General features: G+C 37.9%; 1 protein-coding gene across 1 annotated transcript in view; it reads left to right on the top strand.

The window, feature by feature from the left end:
* Positions 1-1,322: 1,322 nt before the first annotated feature.
* GPNMB (glycoprotein nmb) overlaps positions 1,323-26,426 on the top strand; it is a 114,695-nt gene continuing 89,591 nt past the window's right edge. The window contains exon 1 of the mRNA XM_044064622.1: positions 1,323-1,543. Within this exon, the coding sequence (XP_043920557.1) occupies positions 1,459-1,543 (85 nt within the window). The 5' untranslated portion in view covers positions 1,323-1,458. The remainder of the gene's footprint in view (positions 1,544-26,426) is intronic.

Here is a 26,426-nt window from a genome sequence, read left to right as displayed (position 1 = left end):
TTTTAACACATTACTTCTATCATTTTGCCCTTGTGTCCTGTTTGCTTTATGACAGGGCTGAGACTGAAAAATAGTCTGTTTTGATTAGTTCATTTATTCACTTAATAAACAAAGAAACAACAAATAAAAAAAATCCCCTTCAGTAAGAGCATGGCATCTACATCCTGAAAGGTCATCATCCCACTGTACTCAGCTCTTATCAGACCCATCACAGAGTATAATGCCCCCTTCGGTATGTATCTGACCAGACACAGTCAGCAACTGTAATGTCCACAAGGGTTCCTACAGAAAGAATACATGGAGCAAACCCTGTGCTCTACACTGATCATCTCAAAGCCATGTCTCTTTACTCAGTATCACACAGACTTCTGAAAGGTGATCTACACCTGACATATAAAGCATCCCTGGACCCTGTTTTGATGAATCTTTTGCACATCCACAAAACAAATAGCATCAAAACCACTAGATCAAAAGACCATAAATAGGACAAGTTGGAGAGACAGATATGTTTCTCTGAGAATTCCATTTTCTGGAATACTCATCTATGTGAAGCAGCGCTCCTCCCTAACTTTATTTAAGCGCAATCTGGACCAATGGATGAGTAATGGGAAATTCACTCTTGGTTTGGTGCCTATGTCTCTGATGGACAGAAACAGTCAATAAATTACTCTCTATATAAATCAAATTTGAAGTCACATTTGAGTTGCACAGCTAGGCATATAAGGGCTCTAGTGGTCTTTAGCCTAGTATACAGCTATGAACATATGAAAAAAATGCTCCTTATACCTTCCAAGAAGGCTATAGCATCTGATTGCAGAAGGCATGATCCTGCAAGGAGCACTTTCACCCTTTAAGATGATGAATTCCACTAAGAAGTAGTTTGAATTTTATTTTTAACACTTTCTAACAGTTTGCATGCTGATAATTACTACAAATTAAGTGCATAGCAGTTATTAGGGAAAAGGGGATGTCGTAAGATGTGTTATCAATAACTGTAGATGGGAAAAATAAGGGTAGATGGGGAATATGACGGCAAAGTAAGCACCTAGATCATGGAAGGATTTAGAGTGGTAAAACAAATATTTCAGAAACGAGATGAAAGTGAGGTACGCCTGTCCCTGTATCGGATTACCCTTAGCGGCAACATAAACTTTAGTAACTAGTAAACGATCACATGCTTATAAATTGGCGTAATTCATAACCGTGACAATGTTCTTTATTTATTTGATAAGAAGACCGCGTTGGCAGTGCATGAGTCATGGACACAAGTAGAGAAAACACAAGTTGCTAAATTGCAGTGTAATGCACCCGTTTCTTATTTTGTTCTGTCACATGATGACACTGCCTTACTTAAAGCCAGAAAAAAGACATACTGAATGGCATTTAGTAGAAAGATAGGTGTGTAGCACAGCTCTGGGGATTTTGTCTCTCCTTTTCACACAGAGTCGCTTCAGCGAGATGCAGCCACTGAAGCAGTTGGTGTTTGGTGCTCTTTTAGTTTTAACTTTGTTGGTAATAGAAAGTTCCTCGAAAGCGCACAAACGTAAGTAGCTTTATTACCATTTTATTTATGCAGATGTTCTACAGTGTGAAAGCAGATAGCAGTTAAAGACTTTCTTATGTTTCACTCGTTAGTTACAAAGGAATGATTTAACGTTAATGAAAAATCCCACATCAGTTGTTTAGGTGACATGATTTCGCTCTCTGTCTATGTATTATACATACACACCTATAAATAACGTCTGTGTGCGCGTGCATATCCATGGATACACTTACAATGCAGGAAACACTGGGACGTACATGTACTGATTGTTACAGAAAGCAGGAAAAAGGCTTTTGATGAAGCAAGAAGTACAAATGCCAGCGGCTCGAGTAGCACATTAAAGCCTGTCCAGGTCCTGTATTATATATCTTCTCTTCTCAGTGTACTTATTAAGTTTAGGACTACGGTCATACCGCTCATCTATCCGTATTTTCGCTAGGGTTTCCACCTGTCCCACTTTGCGAAAGACAGTCCCTCTTTGGGCAGTTGTGTCCTGCAAAAAAAATTGTAAAAATGGCAAATGTCCTGTGATTTTAGGACAAAATTATTTCCTATATTTTATGTAATAGTTACATAAAACAGTTATTCTGTATCTGAAACACCTACATTTTATAAGAAACAGAATAAGCAACTAAAATGCCACAAGAATAAGCTTTTACTTAAGCAAAAAAGTGAAGTTCTGTCCTTTGTACTGGCTGTGGGTATGTTTCAGCCTGCAAAATCTGATGTTTGTACCAAAAATGTTCCACTTTGGGCATTTCAAAAGGTGGCAACCCTAATTTTCGCAGAAGATCCAGATTTTTGCCTCATAATTTTGTCTGTTCTTCATAAAATGTGTGGTTTTCAGTCAAATCACTGACTAAAGACTGAAGTCAATGGACACACGTTGTGTTATTCTAGCAACTTTCTAAGTTTAGAAGAGCAGTATTTAAACTCTGTCAGCACCCCCCCCCCCCTCCATGTTTGAGACTTTGTCCAGACTTCTTCCTCTAAGAGATTGAGGGGTTTGAAAAGTGGTATGTACTTCAGTCTGTGCTTTATTCGGAGCTTGTGAAAGGGCATTCTCATACCTCTCAACTTCTTTGATAAAGAATTCTGGACAAGTCAAAAATAATTTGGGGATAAACTGACAAAATCAGGAACAGATTTTAAATATTGTTCTCATAAACTTGGAAAGTTCCTAGTACAACAGGTTTTGCATTATTATGCATTTCCTGAAGGATATGCGCTCTGAAACTCAAATGTCTGCCATTATTTAGAGGCTGCAATCCTAAATGATTTGCCAGGAAACCACAAATTTTATGACCAGCAGAGCAAAAATATGTGGCAAAAACCAAGGCATTCTACGAAAATTCTGGACAGGTGAAATATATGTCCCCACATTGCCCCAAAATAAGGGGTGGGTGGTGACAGAACAGCCCTTTGTGTTTGTTCTGTGTCGTATCACAGGCAAAAATCTATTCTGTACACTGAGATCTTGTACTGTTACCTACCTCTCCAAGTCATGTTGCTATATATTTATATATGTGTCTTTTAAAACGGAGAATAGGTGTATACACAGATAGCTACTGCAGCAAGTTAAATTGTACACCTACACTTTGATCCAAATGGTACATGAATTGGCCAAACCATGGTTCCTTGGCATGCATGTGAAACATGCCCATTACTTAAAATGTGATGCCTGGAAACAGAAACTGTAATTTTAAGTCTTTAAGTGAGTCACTGAGATGGAACAGACTTAAAGCAAGGTTGTGGGTTAGTCTATCCACGGTTGAAACAGAATTTAGGGGGTGAATAATATGATAACCATATCTGAGCTGGAAACATTAGACTATGTTAAAGCGTGATTGTGTTTATTTATTTATTGATTTTACATTTGTTAACCAGGTAACTGAACTGATCCAAAGACCATTTTCAGCCACAGTCCAGGCCACATGGTAAAAACAAACTATATTACAATAAATAGCAATGGTTTATTTAGAACATTATAAGACAGTAGCATAAATCTTAATATTTATCATTGAGACATCATACATCAAAATATAGTCTACCACATGGTTTGAATATACATTTCAACAAAAGGGATTTTGTTAGTTGCACAAAACTTTTCTGAGAGTAGTACAGTAGTTTAAAACAGTGGTTATATATGTAAGCTAGAGTGTGTTAGAATAGTACACATCCTGGTGAAATAGTCAAAGATGACAGCTGACACAGTACAAAATCTTTAAGTGGTATAGTATACATAACTAGTCATTTTAATTGTACCAATCAAATACAGTGTCTAAGTGCAGGTAAATATAAACATAACCGCAAATTTACGTTCTTAGAATATATCCTACTGCTAGAGATAAACAGTAGTAGTAGAGATAGAAGGTCGTCTGTGCAGCTTTTAGTTGATGTGCAACTGGGCTTAAAATTAGGGTGCTTGTTTATCACATTGCCTCCATTCTCTTCTATTCCTAAAGCAATCACATTTTGATTGCTTTTTACATGAGTTTTACCTTTTTCCTTAATGTCTGAAAATTATTGTAGTGTTTTAGTTCATTTGGCCTTTTTTATAGTGAGCTGTTTATGTGCTGGGCTGCTTGCTAATATAAACTTTGATCTGAGCAATTGAGTGACATCATTTTTTTTTTGTAATTGGTAGCTTCCATTACAATCATTTTTTTTTTAAAGAGGGACAGTCATTTTCATTCAGTAATTTAAATTCCAATGTGTAAAGTAGAAAGCTGACTCTACAAGTAATTGTTAACCATTTTTTTTCAGTAGTTAAACAGTGATCTTCATTATGCTGTGATGAGTAAATAAAGCCAAGAAGTTTGTTTTCAGTGTTTGAAGGAGGCTTGTATTATATTTTAAGAGAAGGGCTTTGACTGGTAAGTCTTGGTATAAGGATCTTTATAACAATGACTCTTCTAGTTTCAATACTGAGGAGGTTTACTGTTCTGCAGGGAATTTTTAGATAGTTCAGGACTTCAACTGACTTTATTATGTGTTGTTTAAATAGAAGAAGTTGGACAAATTCTAATCATAGATATTTTTTGATGTGACATATGGTACATCTATACCAGCTCGGTCTTTGATACTGATCAGTAGAGCATTAGCTGCTTTTTACCTGTGCCAATAATATTCCAATAGATTTTGTGGGTTTGTTTGTGACTAGCCAGTGCCAAACTGCTGCAAAGTTATTTCATAATTCATTGTTTAGTATCAAGTGGCTTTTGTAGGAACTGATAAATGTGGTATCATCGGCATACAGAGTGCAGGAGATATATGGTAAATCCCAAGGGATTCTATTGGTGCACAGTGAGAACAGAAGTAGACCCAGCACATAAACATATGACACCCTCTTTGTGAGCACAATAGCATCTGTAAGAGTGTTAGCACTGACAACCATGAAGGTTCGGTTCAGAAGATAGTTCCAAAACCATGCCACAGTGTCTTCTGAAAATCCACAGGAGACTTGCTTCTGAGGAGGTAAAGGATGGTTGGCCATTTTGAAAGTGCAATTAAGGTCTAAGATATTGCACCTGTAAGCATGCCTTTGTCCATATATGTTAATATTTTATTTGTAAGGTGGAAAATGGCAGTGAGTATGCTGTATTTACTTCTGAAGTGTGTATTCAAATGTCTGATTTTATACATATTTTTAAGTATCTTAGCAAGAGAACATTTACTCTAAGTCTGTAATCTGCAGCATCTGCAGGTACGATCACTTAGTAAGTTGGGTGATAGTGGCATGTGTAAAACCTGAGGGGATGATTTTAGTAGTAAGAGTAAGGTTAAGTATCAGAGCTTGTTGTTTGCAGAGAACTGAACTTCCTATTTGCAAGATTTTGGCATGAAATATGTGTAGGTGTGGGTTATAGCTGAAGTCTAGCTTTGTCTAACAGTTCCCTTACTAATTTAATGGTTATTCGTTCATAGGTGTGTACTAGGCTAATGACCACTGGGGCCAGTATACGCCTAGCCATGCAACCTAAATCTGTCCCATGAGTTATTGTATTGTGCCTTAGAGGTTATTTTAAGGGCGTGTATGTTAGTCACGGATGACTTGATGGCTGCCTCTGTCCATCAGAGACATAGGTGTCATACCATGGGTGAATTTTCAATTTTCCATCCACTAGTCCAAGGTTGCACTTGAATAAGGTTAGGGAAGAGCTCTGCTTCACATTGTTGGGAAAATTATTCCAGACAATGGGAATTCTCTGAGATATGTATCTGTTCCTGCAACATGTCCTATTTAAGCCACAGACAAAGTTTAAATCCTTAGATCTAGTAGTGCTGGTGCTGTTCATTCTGTGGATATGCAAAAGGTCTGGGTCCATCAGACTGGGATACAAGGATGCCATGTATGCTGGCATAAATCACTGTTCAGCACTCTGTAGGAAACAGAGGATAGATACAGGGCTTTGAGGCAATCTGCATAGGACATTGTGTTTATACCCTGTATTGTTTTGTGAGACACTCTGTGGACATTCCAGTTGTTGCATGTGCTTGGTTAGGTACTTACAGAAACAGGTGATATGCTCAATGATGGGTCTCATAAGGGATGAGTAAAGTAGCACAGTGACTTCCCTGGATCTAGATACCTATAAGTTGTGCAATATAGAATGATTTTCTTATAGCCTTAAACTCATGTTGGTAGAAAGAGAGGTTACTTTCAACATGAGTCCCCAAAATCCCTGACTACTGTGTCTAGTTTTAGGGGTGTTTTATCAATGAAGTAGTTTCTCTGGATGACTTTCCAGAAGGTACTATTCTGCATTTCTTGGCACTGAGTATTAAGCTGTGGCTTTGGCACCAGTCATTGTCTGTGTTAAACTTTCCTGTAAGATGTTACTATCTTGGAGGGTTTCTATGACTTCTCCTAGCTTGCAATTATCTGCAAACTTGGTAAGCCACAGGCCCTTGACATTGGACTTGGCTTCCAAAAATTAGATGCCAAAGAAGAGCAGACCCGGCACAAAGCCCTGGGAGATGACACTGGTGACTGGCCTCTTTGTGGAGGTGGTCTGTCCAGTCCTAGCTTCCTGAGTACTGTCTGTGAGCCAGCTGGCTATCCAGGGAGTTACATAGGGGTTTATGCCTAATTCCATGAGTTTGTTTACAATGTGCAAGTGCAGTATTGTATGAGATGCCTTAGCTAGGTCAAGACAGGCAGTATGCATCATTTTGCCCTCATTCATAGTCTTGGTGACCCTCTCAAAGAAATTCACCAGGTTCAGTAACCATAACCTGCCTTTGTCGAAACCAAAGTAGGTTAAAACAAGTGTCTGAAAATTTTTTATGTCATTATTAATCTTTTCCATAATAATTCTTTACATGGTTTTGCAAATGAGACTAGTAAGTGTAATGGGTCTATAGTTCTTGGATCTATTGATGGTCTGCCCTTCTGCAGAAGGATGATAGTCTTCCCTTCTGCAGAGGTATGACCGATGTAGTCTTCCATTCTTATGGCTTGAAGCCTACGCAGAGGCTATGGTTAAATAATGACACCAGCGGCCCTGATAGTTCATATTTCAGACTGTTTAGGAGGTATTGAAGCTATATTCTTGGCCTTAGAGAGCGCATCTAAGACTTGCTCCCTACTTATAGTTGAAGGGATTATATTAGATGGTATTTCCTAGGGGCAGCTGGGGGTGAGAGGGGGCTGAAATTGTAGATGAATCTGTCAGCCAGAAGATTTTCTATATCCCCTGGTTCCATGAACAAGGCTCCATTTACCAATAGTTCAGCACACTGTTGTGTGCTGCCTTTGAAGTTTCAAACATAGGTAAAGAAGACCTTATGGTTGTCATTATATGGGATGATAGTTACCTCAAAATTTTCTTTGTTGGAGTGAATTAGTCCTTTTAGTTGTCTATTCAGTCTTATGAGAGTTTTTATCTTTTTTGATGTGACACGTCCTGATTTTACCAATGACTTTCTTTCTTTTATCATACAATCTGTTTAATTTTGAATTCCACCAGGGTGGCTTGTGTTTTGAGTTAGTTTTAGGCTTACTTCTGGTAGGTACAGCAGCTGCTATGGAATCATTGACATAGTCGTACAGAGCTTCTGTGAAAATTCCACATAGGCTGCTGAGTTATCTGGGTTTGGAAGGGTTTAGAATTTTGACAAGTTATCACTTAATAAAAGGTAGCTTGCTTTGGAGTAGTTTCTAACTGTTACAGGGTTTGCTGGGATCACATAATTTGTTCTTTTATTGAAGGAGACTGCTTTGTGGTCTGACCTTACCAGAGAAGGCATGACACTTGGGGGGGGGGTACTGAGTTATCCCATATTTGTGAGTACTGGGTTCAATATGTTTGCATCTCCAGTAGGCTTATGTATTAACTTGTCTAGGATGTTTATGTTTACAAAGTCAAGGAAGCTCTGCACCTGTAAATCTAGGGTCATATAGTATTCCCGGTTTATAGAGGAATAATTGACATCCCCCATGAGTATGGTATTTGGGTAAATGGTGAGTGTCACGGACAATGTCAGTCAACCAGACAATTTTATTAGCAGCAGTCAAGACATAAAACACATGCTAACCCAGGTTTCGCCCTCGTAATAAAGACTTCTTCAGAGCAATGAAAGAAGTCCAGTTCTCATTTAAATAACCCACTATACATCACTAATTTATGTCATTATTCAATAAATGCTGAATTAAACAATTTAACAATTATACTTAATATTGCAATTAACTAAAAGGAGCCACACTGCATCACAATTGAATGAAAACAATTTTTATAAACATAAGAAATTACAAATAATTCCTGCCAGGTGAAGCACCTTCAAGAATGAGGACAAATGCACAAGTAGAAAAACCAGGAAGGTGCACCATAAGCCGCAAAAACATGGAATAAAAAATGACTTTCTCCAATTGGTAGAAGCCACGTTTATTAAAAGAGAACAAACAAACAAATTGACTGCAGTATAAAAGTTAGCGCTTTCGCGTTGTATTCAACGCTTCATCAGACATAAAAGCAGTCAAATAACTTCCATTTAAATACACTAGGTGACATCACTTCCCATTTGAATCAACAAATCAAAACTTGGACATTCAATAAAAATTAAAAACACAAAAGAATATTCAATAAAATATCATGCACAATAACTAGTGCCTAAAGAGGTCTGCTAACTAAAAACGGCTTAAGTACTATCCTGTCATTTAGTCCAAACCTATGAGCTTGCAATTTAAGTATCCATTTGGCTTCCCTCTCTTCAGTGCGATTTTTAATATTACCCAATCTAGCATTTTTAAAAACTAGTTCTAGGACCTGGAACTTGAAGCTATGAGAGCATCCTTTGTCTATTACATGCTTAGCTAGGGCATTGGTAATATTGCCCTTTTCAATAGCATAGACATGTTCCCTGATACGTTCACGTAAAGTTCTTGTTGTCATTCCAACATAAAAAATGCTGCATGTCTGACATACAGCAATGTAAACCAAGTTAGCAGATCTACAATCAGCATAATGCTTAAAACTATAGGGACGTTGTGTTACAGGATGTATAAAGCAATCAGAATGAGATATATGTTTGCATTGATTGCAAGAATTACAAGCAAATGTGCCCATCCTGTTAGAAGATCTAACATTCTGGTAGTCCCTGTCATAACAAAGTAGTCTATTGAGAGACAGCATATTCCTATAGGCTACGCAAGGTCTCTCATCAACCAAACTCTTGATCCTTTCATCCACCATTAGAAGTCTCCAGTTTTTATTAAGGACATCTAGAATGTGATGGTTCCTGTTAGTAAATGGAATAACAATCCTGTTCACAGAGGATGTGCTATTGGTCATGTTAGAACGTTTGTGGGGATATGACCTATTGATCAAAAGGGCTCCTATGTCTTCCTTGAGGAGATCCCCCATGGTAATGTCAGCAAGTACCAGTGTTTGATCATAGCCTCTGGACATAAAATTCCTAGCTAATTGTGATTTATGATGGTTATAAGCACTATTTTGGGATGTTAATTTGGAAACGCTAATGGTCTGATTCTTGACTATGTTTTGATGCACATGCCTGGGATGCATGCTATTCCGATGTAACAAACTATTCCTCCAGCAGGGTTTCCTAAATAGCTCAGTGTTAAAGCTATTGGATCCCTTAATTATCTTGACGTCCAGAAACTCGATCTCATTGATCGAGTGTAAACACTCAAAACAGAGAAAATCTGTTGTCTCATTCAAATAAGTTATGAAGGCTAACAATTGTTCAATGGTACCACCCCACAACAAAAAAACATCGTCTACAAACCTATTGTAAAGTTTAAGATGTTTCAAGTGCTCAAAGCCAATGTTAAAAACATATGTCTCTTCCCATTGTGCCAACACCAAGTTCGCATAAGCGTTGGCACAAGGGGTGCCCATCGCCACTCCTTTTGTTTGTAGATAGTATTTGTCATTATAGCAGAGAACATTGTTCTCAAGAACAATTTCAAGAAGTGACATGCACCTCGTAATTGTGTTGTTTGGTAATTTTTCTGAACTAACAGCGCCTAATGTAATCCATGCCAACATCATTGGGTATTGATGTGAACAAGGACTTGACATCAAGTGTGACTAATATATCGTCGATATCAAAGAGAGGGACTTGCTGTATACAGCTAAGTTCTCTAGAAAGTGAGAGGTATCTCTTAGAACATGCTCCACATCTAAAACAACAGGTTTAAGTAACTTGTCTAAATAAATGGATGAGGGTTCAGTTAGCCATCCACGACTAGATACAATAGGTCTTAGAGAAGGGTTCATCACATCTTTATGAATTTTGGGTAAACCCCTAAATGAGGGAACCAAAGGTTTGTCAACCAACAGGTATAAATACAAGTCCCTATCGATAACATTAGTTAGCATAAAGTCATATAAACAAGCATTTACTCTTTTAATTAAGTCATTCAAATTATAATTATATATAGGGAGATATGTCTCCCTATCAGCTAACATGTATTCCATTTTATCAGAATAGTCAGATTTGTCTAGAATGACAATAGCTCCACCTTTGTCTGCTTGTCTAATGACTATTTTGTCATTACACCTCAAGTCGGCTAAAGCTAGTTTCTCATCAGATGTCATATTATGAAAATTTGACTTAGCTTGTTTGTCATTGTAGAGATCAAATAAATCAGATTCACAGGCCTGTTCAAAGGCCTCTAGAAGAGGGTGCTGTTGAGGCATAAAAGTAGATGGTTTCTTAAATGACTTATGGGCAGCGTTACTATTGCTAGCATCCTGACCAAACATTAACTTTAGCCCCAGATTCCTTGTGAAAAGTTTAATGTCAACAATAATATCGGTTATATCACTGCAACCTGAGGGTATAAAACCCAACCCTTTATTCAGAACCGAAAGTTCATTATTATTCAAGATATAATTGGAAATATTGACAACTAGGTCCTGGGTCTCAATACCTTCTTCGTATGTTGTAGAGTCTCCTCTGTGCTTTTCCTTTTTACCGCTCTCCCTTGTGGGGACCAAGTCCTCCTTTCGGTTGGTTTGTATGGTAGTGGAAAAGAAGGCAAACCATCACCCAAACCAAAGACCTCATCCTCTATCGAAACGATAAACGGATCTATCGATAGCTGTTTCCTCCGAACATCATTTGCCTTCTGGCCGGACGCAATATCCAAAGGGGGCTGTTCATCCACAATGGCGTTGTTCTCAGCGTGCACCTGGGCTTCAACAACGACTCGACGAGGCAAAGGAATGTCTATGTTGTTGTGTGTAGCATCAGGCGCAGTCTGTGAAGACGTAGTCAACTGACAAGCACCTAATAATGAGGTCATCAAAGGGGAAGATCTCTTCTCGGAATCGTTGTGTGTAGTCACCGGATTTAAAGGTGTATGCTCTGGTTTGTGAGGAAGGCCACTTTTAGGTGGAAATTTATTGCGGGGCCAAACAAAAGGAGTGGCGATGGGCACCCCTTGTGCCAACGCTTATGCGAACTTGGTGTTGGCACAATGGGAAGAGACATATGTTTTTAACATTGGCTTTGAGCACTTGAAACATCTTAAACTTTACAATAGGTTTGTAGACGATGTTTTTTTGTTGTGGGGTGGTACCATTGAACAATTGTTAGCCTTCATAACTTATTTGAATGAGACAACAGATTTTCTCTGTTTTGAGTGTTTACACTCGATCAATGAGATCGAGTTTCTGGACGTCAAGATAATTAAGGGATCCAATAGCTTTAACACTGAGCTATTTAGGAAACCCTGCTGGAGGAATAGTTTGTTACATCGGAATAGCATGCATCCCAGGCATGTGCATCAAAACATAGTCAAGAATCAGACCATTAGGGTTTCCAAATTAACGTCCCAAAATAGTGCTTATAACCATCATAAATCACAATTAGCTAGGAATTTTATGTCCAGAGGCTATGATCAAACACAGGTACTTGCTGACATTACCATGGAGGATCTCCTCAGGGAAGACATAGGAGCCCCTTTGATCAATAGGTCATATCCCCACAAACGTTCTAACATGACCAATAGCACATCCTCTGTGAACAGGATTGTTATTCCGTTTACTAACAGGAACCATCACATTCTAGATGTCCTTAATAAAAACTGGAGACTTCTAATGGTGGATGAAAGGATCAAGAGTTTGGTTGATGAGAGACCTCGCGTAGCCTATAGGAATATGCTGTCTCTCAATAGACTACTTTGTTATGACAGGGACTACCAGAATGTTAGATCTTCTAACAGGACGGGCACATTTGCTTGTAATTCTTGCAATCAATGCAAACATATATCTCATTCTGATTGCTTTATACATCCTGTAACACAACGTCCCTATAGTTTTAAGCATTATGCTGATTGTAGATCTGCTAACTTGGTTTACATTGCTGTATGTCAGACATGCAGCATTTTTTATGTTGGAATGACAACAAGAACTTTACGTGAACGTATCAGGGAACATGTCTATGCTATTAAAAGGGCAATATTACCAATGCCCTAGCTAAGCATGTAATAGACAAAGGATGCTCTCATAGCTTCAAGTTCCAGGTCCTAGAACTAGTTTTTAAAAATGCTAGATTGGGTAATATTAAAAATCGCACTGAAGAGAGGGAAGCCAAATGGATACTTAAATTGCAAGCTCATAGGTTTGGACTAAATGACAGGATAGTACTTAAGCCGTTTTTAGTTAGCAGACCTCTTAGGCACTAGTTATTGTGCATGATATTTTATTGAATATTCTTTTGTGTTTTTAATTTTTATTGAATGTCCAAGTTTTGATTTGTTGATTCAAATGGGAAGTGATGTCACCTAGTGTATTTAAATGGAAGTTATTTGACTGCTTTTATGTCTGATGAAGCGTTGAATACAACGCGAAAGCGCTAACTTTTATACTGCAGTCAATTTGTTTGTTTGTTCTCTTTTAATAAACGTGGCTTCTACCAATTGGAGAAAGTCATTTTTTATTCCATGTTTTTGCGGCTTATGGTGCACCTTCCTGGTTTTTCTACTTGTGCATTTGTCCTCATTCTTGAAGGTGCTTCACCTGGCAGGAATTATTTGTAATTTCTTGTGACTGTTGTTGTTTCTTCCTTGCTGGGACATGGCTGCTACTTCTATTCAGCCTGAACGGAACTCAGGGGTTGAAAAACCGTTTGTTTTGGATGATTATGTCCAAATGGATGTTAATCCGCTACTTAAATTGACAATCTCTGACTTGAATAAGCCTGAGAACGCAGGTAATAACTTCAAAAACAACATGGATATAGTATTAACAACTCGGAAGCTTGAGAACAAGCTCCACAGGCTACGTACCGTGCAATGGCAGAGCTTGCACATGGAAGCCTGCCTCAAATTCAAACTCGTTCCGAGAGGCTTAAGGGTACTGAAGATGCCCACGTTTGGGAATTCTAACCCGGAGCTTCTATCCAAATGGCAGAAGCAAAATTTGGAAATGAGTTTTTCATATATCAGAATTTTAAATGAATATTATGGGACTGTGATAAAACAACTAGTGGATGAGGTTAAAGCCATTAACAATGAGTTGGTCGAGTTATTGGGTAATGATGAGTTACTCATATTTTTTGATGACCTCAAACGTACCTTGTCATCACTTGATTTTAGAGCATTACAAGATAAAAAGAGGAAGCTTGAGTGAGATTTTTTGGACTTTCATAAAGGCCAAGTCTTCTCTTGGCCCCGCGATAAATTTCCACCTAAAAGTGGCCTTCCTCACAAACCAGAGCATACACCTTTAAATCCGGTGACTACTCACAACGATTCCGAGAAGAGATCTTCCCCTTTGATGACCTCATTATTAGGTGCTTGTCAGTTGACTACGTCTTCACAGACTGTGCCTGATGCTACACACAACAACATAGACATTCCTTTGCCTCGTCGAGTCATTGTTGAAGCCCAGGTGCACGCTGAGAACAACGCCATTGTGGATGAACAGCCCCATTTGGATATTGCGTCCGGCCAGAAGGCAAATGATGTTCGGAGGAAACAGCTATCGATAGATCCGTTTATCGTTTCGATAGAGGATGAGGTCTTTGGTTTGGGTGATGGTTTGCCTTCTTTTCCACTACCATACAAACCAACCGAAAGGAGGACTTGGTCCCCACAAGGGAGAGCGGTAAAAAGGAAAAGCACAGAGGAGACTCTACAACATATGAAGAAGGTATTGAGACCCAGGACCTAGTTGTCAATATTTCCAATTATATCTTGAATAATAATGAACTTTCGGTTCTGAATAAAGGGTTGGGTTTTATACCCTCTGGTTGCAGTGATATAACCGATATTATTGTTGACATTAAACTTTTCACAAGGAACCTGGGGCTAAAGTTAATGTTTGGTCAGGATGCTAGCAATAGTAACGCTGCCCATAAGTCATTTAAGAAACCATCTACTTTTATGCCTCAACAACACCCTCTTCTAGAGGCCTTTGAACAGGCCTGTGAATCTGATTTATTTGATCTCTACAATGACAAACAAGCTAAGTCAAATTTTCATAATATGACATCTGATGAGAAACTAGCTTTAGCCGACTTGAGGTGTAATGACAAAATAGTCATTAGACAAGCAGACAAAGGTGGGGCTATTGTCATTCTAGACAAATCTGACTATTCTGATAAAATGGAATGCATGTTAGCTGATAGGGAGACATATCTCCCTATATATAATTATAATTTGAATGACTTAATTAAAAGAGTAAATGCTTGTTTATATGACTTAATGCTAACTAATGTTATCGATAGGGACTTGTATTTATACCTGTTGGTTGACAAACCTTTGGTTCCCTCATTTAGGGGTTTACCCAAAATTCATAAAGATGTGATGAACCCTTCTCTAAGACCTATTGTATCTAGTCGTGGATGGCTAACTGAACCCTCATCCATTTATTTAGACAAGTTACTTAAACCTGTTGTTTTAGATGTGGAGCATGTTCTAAGAGATACCTCTCACTTTCTAGAGAACTTAGCTGTATACAGCAAGTCCCCTCTCTTTGATATCGACGATATATTAGTCACACTTGATGTCAAGTCCTTGTTCACATCAATACCCAATGATGTTGGCATGGATTACATTAGGGCGCTGTTAGTTCAGAAAAAATTACCAAACAACACAATTACGAGGTGCATGTCACTTCTTGAAATTGTTCTTGAGAACAATGTTCTCTGCTATAATGACAAATACTATCTACAAACAAAAGGAGTGGCGATGGGCACCCCTTGTGCCAACGCTTATGCGAACTTGGTGTTGGCACAATGGGAAGAGACATATGTTTTTAACATTGGCTTTGAGCACTTGAAACATCTTAAACTTTACAATAGGTTTGTAGACGATGTTTTTTTGTTGTGGGGTGGTACCATTGAACAATTGTTAGCCTTCATAACTTATTTGAATGAGACAACAGATTTTCTCTGTTTTGAGTGTTTACACTCGATCAATGAGATCAAGTTTCTGGACATCAAGATAATTAAGGGATCCAATAGCTTTAACACTGAGCTATTTAGGAAACCCTGCTGGAGGAATAGTTTGTTACATCGGAATAGCATGCATCCCAGGCATGTGCATCAAAACATAGTCAAGAATCAGACCATTAGGGTTTCCAAATTAACGTCCCAAAATAGTGCTTATAACCATCATAAATCACAATTAGCTAGGAATTTTATGTCCAGAGGCTATGATCAAACACAGGTACTTGCTGACATTACCATGGGGGATCTCCTCAGGGAAGACATAGGAGCCCCTTTGATCAATAGGTCATATCCCCACAAACGTTCTAACATGACCAATAGCACATCCTCTGTGAACAGGATTGTTATTCCGTTTACTAACAGGAACCATCACATTCTAGATGTCCTTAATAAAAACTGGAGACTTCTAATGGTGGATGAAAGGATCAAGAGTTTGGTTGATGAGAGACCTCGCGTAGCCTATAGGAATATGCTGTCTCTCATTAGACTACTTTGTTATGACAGGGACTACCAGAATGTTAGATCTTCTAACAGGACGGGCACATTTGCTTGTAATTCTTGCAATCAATGCAAACATATATCTCATTCTGATTGCTTTATACATCCTGTAACACAATGCCCCTATAGTTTTAAGCATTATGCTGATTGTAGATCTGCTAACTTGGTTTACATTGCTGTATGTCAGACATGCAGCGTTTTTTATGTTGAAATGACAACAAGAACTTTAAGTGAACGTATCAGGGAACATGTCTATGCTATTGAAAAGGGCAATATTACCAATGCCTTAGCTAAGCATGTAATAGACAAAGGATGCTCTCATAGCTTCAAGTTCCAGGTCCTAGAACTAGTTTTTAAAAATGCTAGATTGGGTAATATTAAAAATCGCACTGAAGAGAGGGAAGCCAAATGGATACTTAAATTGCAAGCTCATAGGTTTGGACTAAATGACAGGATAGTACTTAAGCCGTTTTTAGTTAGCAGACCTCTTAGGCACTAGTTATTGTGCATGATATTTTATTGAATATTCTTTTGTGTTTTTAATTTTTATTGAATGTCCAAGTTTTGATTTGTTGATTCAGATGGGAAGTGATGTCACCTAGTGTATTTAAATGGAAGTTATTTGACTGCTTTTATGTCTGATGAAGCGTTGAATACAACGCGAAAGCTCTAACTTTTATACTGCAGTCAATTTGTTTGTTTGTTCTCTTTTAATAAACGTGGCTTCTACCAATTGGAGAAAGTCATTTTTTATTCCATGTTTTTGCGGCTTATGGTGCACCTTCCTGGTTTTTCAATTTCATTTTTATAAACATATAAAATTGATTTATGTATGCTAGGTGAATTGAATCCATAAGTATAATAATATATAAAAAAAAAAAATATATATATATATATATATATATATATATATATATATATAACTACTTATATCATAATAAGTTGTGCACTGCAACATCTGATAGTAAATATAGTGGTTTTCAATTGTGCTGATAACAATGAAATAAGCCTGTTAGTGGAATTATTAGCAAATCAAATGGAAAGTGCCTCTGAATGTAATGTATTGAGTAACCCGAAAGTGATTTGCAACACTTATGATGATTTTAAGGTTTATAATTATATCAAGTATGTTTTTAAGGTGGAACATGCAAACTTATTGTCAAAAGGTTTCACATTTGTTCCCTGTCGGAAAGGTAATATTACAGAAATGTTAACTGACCTCAAGACTTTTACTCGGAAAATGAATCTTACAATGTGGTTTTCTGATAGTACAGTAGACAAACAAGACAAAGTATTGAAAAAACCTAGTCTGTTTAATCCAGTTATGAATCAGACTGTAGCCTTATTTGAAAAGGCATGTGAAATGGACATCAGAGAACACATGAATAGGTATTATAAAAGTGGATATTCTAACTTAACTGATGATGAGGTTGTTATATTGAAAACATTAGTAAAAAACAAAGATATACGGATTATGAAACCCGATAAAGGGAATGGAATAGTAATAATTGAGAGGATGGATTATAACAATGCCATAATGAATATGTTGATGAGTGACAGTTATATAGAGAGTAGTATTAATAAAATTAACATTAGTCATCTAAGAATAGATTTGCTTTTAGATGATATGCTATATAGGACAGCTTAATGAAATGGAATATGAATATTTAAAAAATCCTTGTCCAGTAGTTAGTAGTATGTTTGGGGTTCCAAAACTACATAAAGGTCTCAATAACATACAATTTAGACCAATAGTGAATGGAAAAAGAAGCAAAACATACTTTATTAGTAAATTCTTAGACCAACATATGCAAAAGGGCCTTAAAGTATTTGAATATATAACTAAAAATTCATGGAGTTTCTTGGACAAAATTAAAGGGTTAAACATTAATGATGACACTATGTTTTTAACTATTGATGTATGTAATTTATTCACTGTCATTCCTCATGATATAGGGTTGGTCTGGTTAGAAACTTAATTAAATAAAACTAAGCTGTGTGATCAGGATCAAGTAAATGTTTTTATAACACTCATGGAGGTTGTTTTAAGAAACAATTATATTTATTTTGATGGTAATTTTTTCAAACAAGTAACAGGAGTAGCCATGGGGGCAGCATGTGCCCCCATATATGCAAATTATATCATGGCATACTGGGAACAGGAATATGTTTTCACATCCATCTACAAAGATTATATTGCACGATATATACGCTATCTGGATGATATTTTTATCGTATGGGAGGGTGGTTATGAAACACTTGATGCATTCATCAGTTATATTAATAATACTGTCGATTTTTTAAAATTTACACATAATTTTAGCAAGGTTAGTATTTCATATTTGGATGTTAATTTAACCATTGATAGGGTCAAAAATTGTTTTAGGTCTGAAATATTTAAAAAAAGTACATTTTCCAATTCATATTTGGATTTTTATAGTGGGCACCCCTACCACCAAAAAAGAGCCATTGTAAAAGGGCAAATGGTAAGAGCAGCGAGAATGGTGAGTGATAGTGATGCATTTATACAGGAGTTAGATTTTATGATCACTATGTTTAAGAAAAGGGGTTACCCAGATGAATTGTGTAATAATATTAAAAAAGAAGTTGTACATAAAAGGAAGATAGGTTTCTGTCAGGCTATACTTAACAACAATCAAGGAATTAAATTAAACAACAATGTAAATATGAGTAAATTTAACCATACTGAGAATCTGATATTTGTTACCACGTACAATCAAGATGTTGAATGGTTTATAGCGATGGTTGAGAAAAATTGGGTTTTTTTGTTATTAAATACTTATATACAAAAATGGGGGGGGTCCCCAAATTTGTTTTTCGCAAAGATCAAACCTTCAAACAAATCTTACAGAGAGAGTCAGAGCTTAAAATAGACATTGTAGGAAGATAACTTGGTAACTTTAAATGTGGAAGGTGTAGTACATGTAAGTTTATTATGGTTACAAAGGATTGTATAAAAGTTAACCATATAAAGGTCCACCTTTCAGGACATTTTAATTGTTACACAAAAAATGTGGTCTATATTGCACAATGTCAAAAATGTCCCGCCTTTTATGTGGGAAAAACATCTAGACATGTTAGAGAGAGAATTAGGGAACATGTACCGGATATAAAACATGGAAAAGCCACTAATGCATTGGCTAGACATATTTTAGGTAATGTAGACCATGAATTTAAGTTTTGTATTATTCAGCAGGTGAAAAAAGATTTACAAGGTAAGGTATTAGATGTTCACCTTGATGTATCTGAATTAAAGTGGCAGTTAAGGTTAAACGCTCAAATGAGTCCTGGCATTAATGAATATATTAGTATAGCCCCCATTTTAAAGTTAAGGCATATTTTAGGATGAAATTCATTCGTGCACATTTTTGCATAGCAGTGCACAATGTATTATGATATAAGTAGTTTTATATATATATATATATATATATATATATATATATTTTTTTTTTTTTTTTTTTTAAATATTATTATACTTATGGATTGAATTCACCTAGCATACATAAATCCATTTTATATGTTTATAAAAAAAATTTCATTCAATTGTGATGCAGTGTGGCTCCTTTTAGTTAATTGCAATATTAAGTATAATTGTTAAATTGTTTAATTCAGCATTTATTGAATAATGACATAAATTAGTGATGTATAGTGGGTTATTTAAATGAGAACTGGATTTCTTTCATTGTTCTGAAGAAGTCTTTATTACGAGGACGAAACATGGATTAACGTGTGTTTTATGTTTTGATGGCTGCTAATAAAATTGTCTGGTTGACTCACATTGTCCGTGACAGTTTTGGTTGTCTTTTGGTTACTAGTTTGGAGTAAATGGTGAGTGTCTCCAGTATGTATAATTATGTGATATGGATTTCATGGGATACAGAGAATGACCTCTAGTTTAATATGGTATCGGATTTAGTTTGTGGTAATCTGGACATGGAGGAACTCCAGTGTGTCATCCTGTTTAACCAACTTAGAGGTATACTTGTTATTGATGTAAATCTAAGTACACCTCCACCCTTAGTCCCTGTCAATGCAGTTGCTGGTCTAAATGTGTGGAAAGCACTGAAGCTGTGCAGTCTTTGAGTACTCTCTGTGGCTCTAAACAATTTCTCGGTAACTGCACATTTGTCCACAATCTTTAAAGTGAGGAGAGCTTGGTGAAGTTAGAATGATGCTCAATGCTAGGCACATACCAGCCTGTGACACATAGTCCAAGAGCTCCATAATGTCTCTCTCTTTATATAGTCTAGAGAGGTAAGTTTCAGGTTATTTACACCACATGTGCTATGACTGAATCATTCTGATACCTGTAGTGCAATAACTTGAGCACGTGCATTACTTGGTAGATCCTGGCCCCGATAGGCAACTGACCATTATTTTCTCCTTGTTCAGCCTGGTGAGTGGGGCATTAGTATGTCATACAATGGAATCCCCTATGATTAGAGTCCTGGCTAGTGTTTTGACTTGCCTTTTTGGGCTTGCAGTTGAGGCTCCACTGGGTGTGGCTCATGTGCAGTGTTAGGTGGTGTTTCTGTTGAGTGCTTTCAGGTTTGCTTATGAAAATGTTTTCAGGTGGAATGTCTGGGAGGTCTTTGTGGTTTGAGAAGATTGCATTTAAGTGCCCCGCATAAGTAGGTCTATGTGTGGGCTGTGTACTGTGTGATGGGTGTACTATGTGTGTTTCTGATAACCAGATTATTGTGATTGTTTATAAGCAAAAGTTTTGCCTCCAGAGACATTGTATATATACATCTGTCCCATAATGTATTTGTTTCCTTGAGGATTAAATGGTTGTCAGTGAACATTAAACCATTATTTAATTGTCTCAATATACCCATATCCACCAAACTATTTATTTTTATTTATTTATTTCATTTTACATTTGTTTACCGGTATAGTCCAACTGGACCCACGTCCATTTTCAGTGGAGGCTCGGGGAGAAAAGCTCTGTACAAATTATTAAATAGTTACACAATCCATAACAACATAAAGAAGGATTATATAGAAAACAGCAAGTCTTAAATTATGGCATAGAGAAAAAAGATTACATTTTAAGGTTTGCAGTAGGAATTCCTGAGTCTGTAGCAGATTGTCAGAAATATAAATAGTTAGTTATTTGTTATAAAATGAGATAGCGGTTTTATGTGATGCATGGGCATAGCCATTGATTCATGAGGTGCTCTTTCAGAGAGTTTTTGAACATGGTGATTGAAGGAGCAGAGGTTAGAGTAGTGGGAAGGTTGTTCCAGTCCCTGGCTATGTTGTGGGAGAACAGAGCTTTCCCTGCTGAGTTATTGGCTTTGGAGATACAGAGGAGAGATTTTTCAGAAGAGCGTAGGGGGTGATTTGATACGTACTGGATTAGTAGTTGGTTTAGAGATGGGATTTTGTAAGGATAATTCAAAATATTGTAGGTAAGTATTAATTGGTGATAGTTGAGTAGCTGAGGACGTTCTAGCCATTTAAGTTCTCGTAATGCCTGACAGTGGTGGGTTTTGAAGGTGGAGTTATTAGCAAATCTGGCGATTTTATTGTAGCATGACTGAAGTCATTCCAGGTCCTGTTTTCTTGTGTGGGTAAGGATTGGTGCAGCATACGTAAGGGTGTATAGTAGGTGTGTTTGGGCTAGTGTAATTCGTGCCTGATCAGATAGAAATTTTCAATGTCTTTATACTGTACCCATTTTTTTGTGGACCTTTTTGATTGCTTGTGAGATATGGACATCAAACAGTAGTTTCTTGTCAATTTCTGTGCCACGGAGTTTGGTGTGGTTAGTGGGGGAGATGTTAGTACCATTCTTGGATATGATTGTAAAAGGTTGATGGGTAGTCTTAGTTTTGTTGGGAGTGAATATTAGTAATTTGGTCTTGTTGGGATTGAGGATGAGTTGCATCTGGGTAATCCAGTTTTCCACTGAGGTAAAGGATTCCTGAGCAAGTTTTTGAAGGGTAATGAGTGATGGTATGGAGCAGATGAGAGTTAAGTCATCTGCATACTGTATGAGTGTGGAATGTTGGGTGGAGGTATGGAGGCTGTTTGTAAATATGGAGAAGAGCAGAGGGCCCAGTATTGAACCTTGTGAAACTCCTATACTGTTTGGAAGTAGGGGAGATAATATGTTTTGCCATTTGGCAGATTCCTGTCTGTCTGACAAATAGCTTTTAAACCATGCTATAGTGGAAGGGGCAAAGGATAGGGAGGTCATGGATTCCAGTAGCTTGGTGTGTGACACCATGTCAAATGCCGTGGATAGGTCTAAGAATATTGCTGATATGAAGTTGTTGTTGTTTCTGTGTAGGTTAACTGCATTTGTAAAAGACAGGAGAGCGGCTGTAGTGCTGTGGTGTTGTCGGAAGCTATGTTGTGTGGGTGAAAGGAGATTGTTAGAGTTCAGAAATTGCATAACTTGGGAGTGAAGAGGATGATATATGATACTTTCCATAACTGTGGGATGTAGGCTTCCTGTATGGAGCGGTTTATAAGGATGGATACAGGGTATGATAGGGAGTCAGCTGCTGTTTTTAAGAAGTTGGCTGGTAAGTTGTCTGCAGCAAGGGTGGTAGGTTTCAGTTTTTGTAGGAGTTTTTTAATTTTAGTGGTAGGGACAGGTGAGAGAGTAAAGGAGAGGATACTATTAAGGGGTTGGCTTGGGGTGTTTGAATGGTTGGTTTTGGAGATTTGAGAGGATAAAGACAGGATGGTTTCAGTGAAGTGATGGTTAAATTGGGAGGCAATGTCTTTAGTGTTATTCTTGGTGGTGGGAGTTGGAGTGGATGTTTTATCTGGGTTAAGTAGGGAGTTGATGGCATGCCAGAACTTTTGCGGGTCTCTTGTGTGTTTGGTTTGGATGTTAAGGAAATAGTTTTGTTTATCAAGTTTGGTTTGTCTTTTTGTCTGATTTCTTAGTTTCTGGTAGTTTTGTTTGGATTGGTTTATGTTATCTCTTTTCCAGGCTTTCCAAGATTTATTTATCTCTGGCTTTTAGTAGAGCTCTTGTGTCCCTGCTTAGCCATGGGGCATAATTTGCCTTGACTCTAATTCTTCTAATGGATGCCATTGAGTTGAGGATGCCAGTGAAAGTGCTGTTAAAGTAGTCGATGGTTTGGTCTAAGCCTAATGTTAGTAGTGGGTCCCATTTGCATTGTCTTAGGATGTGGTTAAGATCCTGTGTATTTAGTTTACTGTTGTCTCTGACTTGTCTAAAGAGTTTAGGGCTGGAAAGGTCGGTGCATTTACATAGAAGGAATGTGGGGAAGTGATCACTCAGGATGTCTGGTAGACATCCGGTGTGACAGCTTTGTTTAGGGCAATTAACTAGTGTCCAAACTTGCTGCAGTGAAATTGGGAAGGTGTGTGTCTATGATGTCAGGTCCTTTATTGGGTGAGTTACAAGGCTGTGGTGCACAAGGCGTTTTATAGTGAGGTGATTAAGGGTGATTTTGGGACTGGATACTAGACTAGGTTATATAAAACTAAATGCAAGGAGCAGTGCTCCACAATGTGCATACTGGCTGGTCTATATTACTCAAAATGAGAAGCAGTCGCTCTACAGTCACAGAGTTACTGGTACAGTTTCACAGGTGTTTTTTTACAGGGGAAAATTTGGTTTCTAGATGTCTCTGTCTATAAGGGCACTACTAACGACTGCTGCACAGTGGACATTGGTGTGCAAATGCTCCAAATTTATACAGGCACTTAAAACACAGGAAATTGGATTTTACATCCTCTGGCCAATAATAAAACAACTACACTTACAGTTTTCTTATGTGTTTCCCAACTCAGATAGACTAGGCGACCACCCACTGTCACTAGATAGACTATCCCATTCCTCTTAATGTAAAAACGCAAAAGAAATTGCTTGAGATGCTACCACAAAACAACTTAAACTACCTGGACAAGGTGATTGCAAGTATTAAGGACATTTAAAATGATTTAAAGTGCAAAATCAACAAATAAAGGAAAGATAAAAGAATAACACTCTAAAAGAATGAACTGAAGTGCAAAATAGTAAAATAAAATTTCTTATCTGCCAAGGTTGGAGCAGATAAATTCAGGACCCTCACAAAGTGTGACAAAGGTGCAAAACAGATGACAGCACAAGGAAAATTAGCAGGAGACAATGTGTATGTAGTAAAGGAGGTTTACTCGTGAACAGCACTGGTTTGCTGGGTGGACACTCAGTATTCTGGATCTATGAAAAACAATGGGTGGGAAGAGTACTTAAATCCCTTACACAACAGACAATAGAAATGTAAAAAGGAAGGGAGAGACTATTGAAATCAGATTACCATTAAGGGTGGAGGTCAGAGACACAGCCTTTTAAAACAATGAGAAAAGGGTGAAAGAGTTTGGAAAATTTCAGGGTTAAATTCAAACTTCAAGAAGCTAATAAAAGAAAGCCAGTATTGGAGCTCTAGTCCTGTAACTGAGCTACAGGTCAATGACCAAAGGTGGGCTAGAATTTCAGAAACTGTAGCTTAATGTCTCAGTGGGGTGAGGCAGACCCAATGAGCATATGATTTTAAAGTGGAAAGGGATCCCGCTGGAAATGTGAGGAGTTATTTTACAAGTGTAGATATAGTTACATGTTTAAAGAATTGTACTGTAAGCTCAGGTGGGGTGGGAAATAGCCTTTCTGAGGTTCTGCAGTAAAATTCATGGTTGATTAGTTTAATTGGGCTACTTTTGGGAAGGCTTTAGTGGTATTTAACGATTTAATTGTATGCCAAAACGTTTTGGGTTGGCCAAGCAGTTGTCTGTAAATTTCTACAATAGGTGGCTTTTGCTGGATTACTTCTTATTCTAAGTACATGGGGTGCTTCTTTCTTTAAGTTAGCACAGTCTTTATTCCTCTCTGCCAATGCTTGTTCTTGTATACTAATCACAAATCTCATTTCTGTAGACAGAGGAGGAAACTTGTTGCTTTGTAGTCGTTCAGGCTTATTCTGAGTGAATAAAGCCCACCATATATAGGGACCATGGCACTATAAAAAAGATGGATAGGGCAAATAGTGGGTCAGTGCATTTAAAATCAGGTGACCAAACAATATGTTGAAGTACTTGTAACAGGTCTGTGATATGCATCTAGTCATTAGTGTCTACACAAGGGCTTTTATAGACTTTGGAGACTAGAAAGATTGACAAGGAATGCAGTCACTAATAGAGATTACACTAATTTATTTTAGAGAGCAATCATGTTAAAATACAGAATGCTGTACAGTACTATTAAAATTGGAATGATAAGTTCATAGGTGTGTACTAGGCTAATGGCCCTGGAGCCTTTACAAGCCTAGCTATAGGATTACCCTGGCATCGTGCCACCCTACCTTAGTTCCCAGTGCCTCTGTTGAGTAGAGCCACTGGGGTTATCCCCGGGGTGAATTTTCTATTTCCCATCCACTCATCAAGATTTCTCTTGAAGAGGGTCAGCGAGGTGCTCTGCTTGACATGTATGGGAAGTCTATTCCATAGCATGGGCAGTCTCTGGGTTATGAGCCTGTCCCTCCAGTGCATTCTGTTGTTTGTGGTAATGAGGTTGAGGGCTCTGGAGCGTGTGGTGCAGAGGGATTGGGATTTCTTTAGATGTAGCATTTCTAACAGAGCTGAGTCAGACATGGCTTTGTAAGTCAAACAGAGATCGCTTCTAAGTAGGCGATATGAGACAGAGAATAGTTGGAGTTTTTTGAGTCTGTCCATATAGGCCAAGTGTTTGAGGCCTAGGATCCTCTTTGTGAGGTACTTTTGTGGCCACTCCAGTTGGGAAGAGTAGAGGGAGACAATGACCTCTTTCTTCCTGGATGCAAAATCCTTAGTAATGAGATATGCCACATAGAAGGACTTTCTGACCACAGTGGCAATGTGGTGATCAAAATAGAGGTTGCTGTCAACCTGTGTTCTCAGATCTCTTATAACACCTTCTGTGTTCGGTGGACTACCATCAATGTGGTAATTCATGGGAAATGGGTTTTTCCCAAAGTAGATGATGACAGAATTTTTGGCATTGAGCTTAAGGCCATGGTTCTGACACCAGTCGTTGGTCTCAGTGAGGCCATTCTGTAGGATGTCAGCATCACCTGGGGAGTTAATAATAGTTTCCAGCCTGCAATCATCTGTGAACTTTGTCAGCCAGAGTCCCTTCGTGTTGGCCTGGACTTCAAAGAAGGAAATACCAAACAGGAGAGGGCACAGGACCGAACCCTGTGGGACTCCACTCGTGACTAGTTGGCAGTCTGACTTGGAGTCAGCTACTTTCACACTCTGGGTTCTATCTGTGAGCCAGTTTGCAACCCACCTAGTGATATAGGGGTTGATGTCTAGCTTAGTGAGTTTTTCTATGATTCCTGAGTGGGGAATGGTATCAAAAGTGTTGGCCAGATCAAGGTAGGCTGTATGAGCCTCCTTGCCTTCATCCACAGCTCTGGTGACTGACACAAAGAAG

The sequence above is a fragment of the Protopterus annectens genome, chromosome 3.part0 (genome assembly GCF_019279795.1).
Source record: "Protopterus annectens isolate FY-2018-M chromosome 3.part0, PAN1.0, whole genome shotgun sequence".
NCBI classification, from domain to species: Eukaryota; Metazoa; Chordata; order Ceratodontiformes; family Protopteridae; genus Protopterus; species Protopterus annectens.
This window is presented reverse-complemented; position numbering and strand designations above follow the sequence as displayed.